The sequence below is a fragment of the Diospyros lotus genome, chromosome 2 (assembly GCF_014633365.1).
Source record: "Diospyros lotus cultivar Yz01 chromosome 2, ASM1463336v1, whole genome shotgun sequence".
Taxonomy (NCBI): Eukaryota; Viridiplantae; Streptophyta; class Magnoliopsida; order Ericales; family Ebenaceae; genus Diospyros; species Diospyros lotus.
In genome coordinates, this window is record NC_068339.1 from 6,058,508 (window position 1) to 6,067,011 (window position 8,504).

Genomic DNA, 8,504 nt, shown 5'->3' on the forward strand with positions numbered 1-8,504 from the left:
TAGAATTTTTGTTTTATTTATTGGGTAATGTTAACTATTATTTTAAAGAGTAATAATTTAAGTATAATACATATATATTATTTTTAATTCAAAAACACTTTTATCAATTCATAATAAATGTATCATATTTTATATTAATTTATCAAATAATAAAATTATTTTAAGACTAAAAATAAAGTAAAATAAATACACATTATGTAAAAATAAAATATAAATCTACTAGTTTTACAACTGAGTTTATTTTATAATTATAAAAGGACATAACCAAAGCTCCCCTCAATTCAAAAGCATAATGCTCAACGATATTGCAGAATAAGATGCAAATACACACTAATTTAACAATAAATAATCTATTGCCGAAACACATAAAGACTCAAAAGATAATAGTGCTTGCCACCACAAATTTTAAACTTCTAAGAACAGTCCTCATAATTTCTCAAAATCAAAGGATAATCCCCCCCAATGTGAGTGTCAAACCTTATGAATGAAGTAATTGTTCTTATACATCAAAATCTGACATCATAATAAAAACTCCCGATACAATAATGTAGCAGCCAATAGTATAAAAAGGCCCCTAGAGAGTAAATACACTACAAAAGTTAAAAATGGATAAGCTAATTAAATTTCGGTTACTGCCCCTATTTGTTGGCCCTTCCCACAAATACAATATTACAGGTATGCCGTTAATGGAGAAATGGGCGTGATACCGACACATAAAGACTCAAAAGATCTACACTTATGTCCATTTAGTAACAGGAATTCGTTCCTCCATTCCTCGAGCAACTAGAAAACTAAAAGAAGATCATATTAAACTAATATGTACTGCCCCTAAAATTACACCCAATTATACTTGGTGAACTGCCTTTATGCGAAAATTTAGATTAAGGGTCAAAAGGGGCCTAAATAAAGGCATTACTACAAAGTAACATACCACCACAATTGAGTCTACTCTGTTCTCTCCATCTTTCAAACAGAAGATCTTCCTCCTTTTCAAGTTCGGTATACCTTTCCATGTCAAATTCCGGCCATTGGTGACAAGTGAGCTCTTTCTTGCTCCTATTACTTTCTCTGGTGCTCGATGTCAGGGTATCGAGGGCTGGGCTCCAGCTCCCACGACTGCTAGTTGAACGAGAGCTTGATTCTTGCGCTGAAATTGCTCCCTGTAAAATTAAGAGTTCATGCCCAAATCAGAACAAATTAAGTAGAGAATAAACGAAATTAAGATTACTAACGCATTTGTAGAGGTACGCGTTTTTGTTCAAGCTAGTGAGCCAAAAAGCACTAATTCTATCCAAACTAAGCAACCCCAGAAGATACTTCATTGTGCAGCCAAATTTTAACTCCCATGGTATTCCAAGCATGATATTTCAATTGAACTGATCTCTTGCACGGAGGGATTTTGGGTGTAGTTGGAAAACTAAGTTGCGACATTTTGATGTTCAGTTACAAGCATTCCCAAAAATACATCACGTCTTTATTTAATCGTCACCAAGTGCCAGAAAAATGTACACATTACTATGAACTATTTGTGCAAAACTGGGTTCAATTTGACATCATGGACTCCAGACAATGGATGGTCACCTGGTGGCACGAGGCTGCACAAGTGTATTTGCCAATCACTTACCCAACAAATGCACAAGTAGGGATGGCAGCCAGTTGCCCATTTATCAAGTTACAAACCCATTTAATAAATGTTCAAAATATATCTTCCGTCAATATTTTTCAAATTTATTTCAATTTTAAATGAGTAATTAGAGCTTATTTTAGTGAATGTTAAAATAAATTTTATCTTTACGACTTAAAATATGAATTTTTCACAATTATTTTAATTTTAAATAGGTAAATGAGACCCATTAATTGACCTATTGCCATCCTGCACAACCTAGCTTGGCTTGGACCTCCAATCCACGGCCATATCCTTTTTCTGAAAAAAAAATAATATTATTACGCATCTATACAAACAGTTCAAAAGTTACCTGAAGTGCATCCCAAAATCTATTCTTTGGAGTCACAGGAAGCTCTTTCTTATTCTTCGATGGAAAAGGGGAACTATCATTGCTGGTCTCCCATTTCAACCAAGGAAGAATAACGCCCTCCATTTCAACAGGAAGAGAATTAGAACCTGCTGGACTTTGAAAGTTTTCTGATTCTGCAGAATACAATGAAGTCTCTCTGGTCCTTACGGCTCCCAATGTTGAACTTGTATCGCTCCTTTCACCATCAAATGAAGAGATGTCCGTGTCTTCAACATTTGATATGAAGTCCTCTAAGTATTTCTCTGCCTCTTCAGCCAATTTCGTGGACACTCTATTCTTGTCGTTGCTCCTCTGAGAGTAGAAGCATCAAAGTTAATCAAACAGTTTCTCATCACTATTCACAAAAAAGATTAGCAGAGTTTCAACATAAAACTCCAAGAATAAACAAAGATGAAAGTCAGATTATGCACTTGAACGCATCTAAAGATTAAGAATCACACCTTTCTGATTCGCATTGGCTTTTGTGCGGCAGTGGAGCTCCTTGGATCAGGAAGCAATTCTTTCATAATCTTCGAGGATTCCCTACCACGTTGCTCCTCAAATGCTATCTCAGCTAAAAGATCTTGCTGACATTTTTCTGACTAGAATTTTGGGTGAACTCAGTGTTTTGCAACTTAAAATTCTTAGGATAACAACAAACTGTGTTACTTTCCAAAAGTTACTAGTTTATTTTTCTGACTAGAGTTAGATGAACTTACAAATAAAGTTGATAAACCGAAACAGCCTCAACTGAATTTCACAAGATGGTCTAAGTGAGGACCCTTAAAATCCATTTTGTCATGCTTGTTATGGATTTGATTTTTCATGAAAGTCATTAAGAAAAATTATATTGTTCTCAAGTTCATATTTGTTACGGACATGCCAATAGCATATCTAACAATCCCTCCCCAATGAGCAAATTTTAGGGAGTTTGTTCAAGAGACTTACCTGCAAAAATTAGAGAACTTTATTTATTTATTTTTTTTATTTTTGATTCAGGGCCAAGTCTCCTGTTGTTGGACACCAAGTCTCTGTGGACTTAAAGTGTCTGCAATAATCAAGTTAGGGGCTTAGGCTTCCTTTAAGACTGGTATCCTTCTACTCGAGGGTCTAACTCAAGTTTAGTCAATTAGACTTAAATATCTTTTTCAGCATAATATTTAATTGTGCACAAATCCAGCTTTGACCCATCTCAACCCACCTGGACCAACTCCAAAATCCTACATAGATATTCAAATTGACTCAGTTTAAAAACTACTTAATATGTATATTTTACTTTTTGCTTTCTCGTGGACCAAAAGCCCACTAAATTTGGTTCAATAATTAAAATCTTAGCACAGGAAGAATTATAAATCATCATCATCACTGGCATCTTATTCTAACGAAATTAGCCAACGGCACAACATTCATAATGTTAATTTACTTCTAAAAGTCATATTGACAATACAAAATCTAGGCAAAAGAACAATAAGACAATTTTATGTAGGGTGCCCTTCCTATACAATTCTCTAGCGAGAGAATAAATGTTTAAAATAATTAAAACCCTTAATCTCCATGAACCCTACCCACCAAAAAAAGGAAAAAGCAAAAGTTCTTAAAATTTATGGATGCCAATGGGTATATAAAAAGGTTCCCCCAGTGCATGAAGCCCCCCACTTTGCTAAACAGGTAAGGTCTGCAGCCTTCCCTTTACATTTTAGCTAAGAATAACTACAACTTGAGCTTGTGACCTATTGATCACAAAAGACAGACCTTACTAGTGCTACCAAGGCTCATCCTCCTTTACCATTGCTATCATGCCAATGGGTATGCATGCATATGCCCTCTTTTATAAGCAATGGCTACAAGATGTGGTAACAGGACCAAAAAATTTCATATATTTGTCACGGGCTGTTTTCTGTGTAAGGCAAACAATGAAGCCATCAAATTATAGAACATCCATCTCCTCAATGTATACAAATAATTGCCATAAGCTCATGCATTGTCTTTTCCTTACTTGTTAGTTTGTTTGAGATATATCAAGCATCACAGTTCAGCAGTGACTGGAATATACAAGAATTCCCATGTACAAATAACATATGTAAAAACATAACTGCTTGATGTCAGGCTCTTATTAACAAATATTACATTTGGCCATTAGAATACCTGTTCCAATTTTGTTGCGTAAGTTTTCCTGATTGTAGAAACAGCCTGACGAGCATCTTTTTTGTCAGACTGCCGATACTTAGCACTTGCTAAAGCAGGGGTTTTTCCTGCCATTGCCTGCATAATTGAAAGCACACCCAACAATTATCATCAATTACATATGCTACCACAAATAGCAACAAAATGCACATTTTTTTTCAAAACCAGGTTTACAGAATTCAAAATAAAAACAGACAAGTTCTGTTCTGATTTCATCAACAGCATGTCTAAGTTCTTTTCGCATTACTTGATACAACCCATTCACATCGTCCCCAGTGGTGTGCTCTGCCTGAAGGGCAATAAAAGATAACAATATCAGGGGCATGTAAGAAATTTTTTTTAAAAAAAATGAAATACTACTAATCAAGTAATTAAACTTTTTTCTCCACGATCAACCAACCTTTTTCTGTGCATAAACTGTCCAGATTGTCTTCTCGGCCATATTTTTACCAAAACGGCCATCTTTTGTGTCATCATCAGTTAATGCAGAAGAATGGCTCTGAAACATCCAGTGGTATTTAAACAGGTTGATTATTGAAGGGACAAGCATGGCCAAATTTAAATAACACAAGAATTAAACGAGCAAAGTATAACAGGCTTTTGGCTAAATCAACATATTTGCCCCGCATATCAAATTTCATTTATCTTTTATGCCTCTACACATCAACATAAACTAAATGCTTCCTCAACTAACCTACTATAAACAGAAGACCTAACAGGTCAAAATGGAGAACTCTTACCGAATAGCCATCTTGCATCTTTGATAGATCTTTTTGGCTGAGAGACCTTCCAAGTCGCCGATGACTTGAAGCTGTTGGCCTCTGAAAGGAAGGCATCTGGCTGCTTCCGTAGTTGACACACTTCGTATTAGCATGATTGCCAGAATTCTGAGAAAGATCTACATCACTCTGTTATAGCCAAGCGATTTGACTTAGCTAAATGAACAAGGAAAAACTTTTCTTATTTTAAGATGGCATAATTTTTTTTAGAAATACATGTTTACCATATGATTCAGGAATCTAAACATCAACTCTGTATACTATTAAAGTACCATCAGGCCTACAACTCTAGATATATCACGTAAACAGAGCTATTTAACAATTCCTACCTCCAAACCCCACCCACCAACTCTTCCAAAAGATTAAAAGAAAAGGAAAAAGAAAATGAAGAAATTTTTTTAAAGGAGCCATCTAGAGTATGTGACATATGATGCCAAAAACTCCATCTCAATGTTGGAAAAATGATATAAATCCATCACCTTGCAACCTGATAATCCAGTAAAACATCATAAAAACCTTCATTTTATCTAAATCCCTGAAAATATATTTTCCTCTACATGCCAAGAAATAAAGCATGAATCATAGTTATGCATCAATATTTGACTAAAACAAAGTATTCTGTGTTTATAATCTACCAAGAGATTGCATCCATCATATCCTATGTTGTCAACCAAACATGCACCAAGGTCTTGGAGCATACTTTATTCACCTGATCAACTCTTTTGGAAGAACTTAAATCTCCTATGCTTCTTAGGAAATGGTCATATTGTAACCCTCTGAAACATAATTTCATCCAATCATTCTTAGATTAGAGTAAGAGCATGTCAATGCTTCTTTTGATTCTTTTGCAAATGCTTCCCTTTTAATGGGATACACTTATTTTTGAGGCTCTTCATAACCCTTCTCTATTATCACCTTTCTATCTTAAGAACCAATCAATGCCTTTATATGAATGAACCAGATCCTGCAATTGAATTTGCTAAGGCAAGAGAATTGAAATGAGTACTTTCCACCAGCCATGGTTAGTCACCACCAACACGAAGAACCTTTGGCATTTATACCACTTTCTTAAAACTAAGAGGCAAGTGTTCAGAAGAGGAAACTTATGACATGATGGGTCAAAAAGACTTCTATGATTTGTTCTAACTTGGCAGGTAAAAGGGACTACAACTCAAACCTATTTATCAAAGAAGAGTTCTAATTACTCTCCCAACCACCAACTTAATACTACTACTACCTACCTCCATAACTCTATCTAACACTCATAAAAATATGTGTGCATGTCCAATATGGAACTAACCCAACCTTTCAATGATTTCAATAAGATATTTAAGTGTAAAACTAGCTCAACATGTAGAAGAGATTAAAATCAAGTTCATCATTCAGTATAACCTCCAGCCATCAAGAGAAAATGAGTTCTTTAAGTAAAGTGATAGGAACAAGGGTGCTTGAACTTAGAATTCTTCTTAAGAATATTACAATTAGTATTATTTCCATTGCTATAAATGCAACTTACAAAATTGTTCTTTTGTCAATATATTACTATCATTTTTCTAAAATCACCCTCACTGGGAAACTTCCATGAAGATACATAATATGTTTTCCACTTTCATATATCAATGACATTAATGGCAAGACAATGTGGTATTAATTAACACTTCTTCTGAATCCGTTGAGTAAAAGTCCTAGCTTTGCCACTCGTATTCAGCATTAGGAATTACAATTATCACAAAACCTCTTAATTGATTTGAAAACTTAAGGGCAGAGAGCCAAATGTTTGAAAGTTTACACTAGTTCTAAAACACTCCAACCAACAAAACAAAGAAGGGGCATATAGACCAGATTTCATATACAACTCTTGCATACAAATGCATCTGACATGACCATTCAAGTCAAGCAAGATATGATACCAGCTTCATGCTATGGAGAAACATTTTAGATATATCTCTTTTATGTTAAATTGTAAGACTTATTATTGTGGCTCACATAATATTATTAATAAATTAAATTAAAGTGGTTAGTGGGCTAAAATCTCATTGGTCAAATTGAGAATTGGGTGGTTTTTTAATTGCTTACTTTGATGGACAGTGGGCAGTTTTTAGGCCTACGAAAACTGCCTCTCTCTACCTATAAATGTGAATGTGTTCCATCAATAATATACATTCAATAACAGAAAAGGCGAAGAGAGAGAACAGATTTCTGGTTTACTTTGTTTCTCTTCCTTTGCAGATTTTCATCTTCTCAATTAACCATCATGGATCAAGGTATGTAATCTTGATCAATAATGTGTATGTGAAAATTCTAAGTTTTAAAATTCTGGTATTAGAGTTTCTGTGAATGAAGAAGCACAGAATAATTGAATGCTTACATAAACTACTAAAATAAAAGCTATATAAGAATAGGCAGTTTATAATAGATAGCAATTGAGTTAAAATCAGATGAATGTACCATAATTTGCAGTCCTTATATGTCAATCAGTTAGACTCGACTAATCACATTAGAAAAATGCAAGGAAAGAAAACAAGGGATGCTAAAGTAAATAAGGATTTCACATTCGTAACAGAACTAAAATGTTAAGTGAACTGTGTATTTTTATGAATTGGGCATTTGTTGGTTTCACATACATGAATAGCCCACTAGTTACCCTCCCATAATAGATTTAATCAGAAACAGTAAAAGGAAAAATATCATGTAGTGCATTTTATAACAAACCTTTACTTCAAACTAGTTGCGCCATACTCATGGAGATTAACAAACAATAAAAGAACGTAAAAGAGAAGAGTCAAACTTTACCTCAGAATCGCTAATTTGATACCGAATCACCGAAACGGACCGCCTCCTCCTGGAATTAGCATCAGAAGCCACCGTCCCACCACTAGAAGCGTGACGCGAACTACTCTTTCCATCGACAATTCGTGAGCTCTGTCTCGACACCGACCTCCCCCGCCTCTGCGAAGATGCATTTTCTGCACCTGCAGGACTGACTTCGGAAAACCGGCGAGCCGACCGGCCTCTGTCGCTCTCCCTCTCCGTCGCGGAGTCCTTGAAGAACTCGATGGCAAGATCATCGAGGCTGATCTCAGGAAATCCCGACCCTCTGACCGTGTTCACAAACCTACCCCTGGGCGCCGGACCATCCCCCTCGGACGGCGGCTCCGGCTTCGGCCGAGAGAACCGGCTGAGACTCCTCGAGCGACGGTGAGCCTTGCTGGAGGAACCGCAGTCGTCCGTGCTTGATGCGCTTCCCATCGGAGTTCTCTTCGTAGCTGATTTGAACGCCGATGTCGCCATCAGCACCAGAACGAGTCAATATATAATATAATTTCTTATGCGTATACACATATACAGAGCAAGAAAGACACTGAAATTAGCCTTCGCTTCGGCCTGTGAATATCCAAAGTGGAGAGAGAGAGAGAGAGAGGGAGTTCACGGAGAAGAGATGAATGTTGCAAGCTGCAGGTGAAGGTGAAGGTGAAGGTGAAGGTGAAGGTTTGGCGGAGTGATCGAAATTTTGGGAATTTTGAAA

At 36.0% G+C, this 8,504-nt stretch overlaps 1 protein-coding gene across 3 annotated transcripts; it reads right to left on the reverse strand.

The window, feature by feature from the left end:
* Window positions 1–407: 407 nt before the first annotated feature.
* On the reverse strand, window positions 408–8,504 carry LOC127796061 (uncharacterized). 3 transcript variants are annotated; one of them, XM_052328114.1, is made up of 8 exons: window positions 7,772–8,504; window positions 4,940–5,086; window positions 4,600–4,698; window positions 4,396–4,488; window positions 4,161–4,277; window positions 2,477–2,617; window positions 1,977–2,327; window positions 408–1,160 (listed from the first exon to the last, which is right to left on the reverse strand). In XM_052328114.1, exons 1-8 carry the CDS (start codon window positions 8,267–8,269, stop codon window positions 900–902), a joined length of 1,707 nt encoding a protein of 568 aa, XP_052184074.1. In that variant the 5' UTR covers window positions 8,270–8,504; the 3' UTR covers window positions 408–899. The 3 variants fall into 3 exon arrangements, with proteins under 3 accessions (XP_052184074.1, XP_052184075.1, XP_052184073.1); XM_052328115.1 differs by having other exon boundaries at window positions 409–1,160; window positions 4,447–4,488; window positions 4,940–5,107; window positions 7,772–8,501; XM_052328113.1 differs by having other exon boundaries at window positions 410–1,160; window positions 4,940–5,107; window positions 7,772–8,500.

Coding starts and splice junctions, on each gene's coding strand:
- LOC127796061 (XM_052328113.1), bottom strand. CDS start 8,269: ATGGCGACATCGGCGTTCAAATCAGCTACGAAGAGAACTCCGATGGGA. Junction 5,108..7,771: donor ATCAAATTAGCGATTCTGAG/GTAAAGTTTGAC, acceptor TGGCTATAACAG/AGTGATGTAGATCTTTCTCA. Junction 4,699..4,939: donor AGATGCAAGATGGCTATTCG/GTAAGAGTTCTC, acceptor TGGATGTTTCAG/AGCCATTCTTCTGCATTAAC.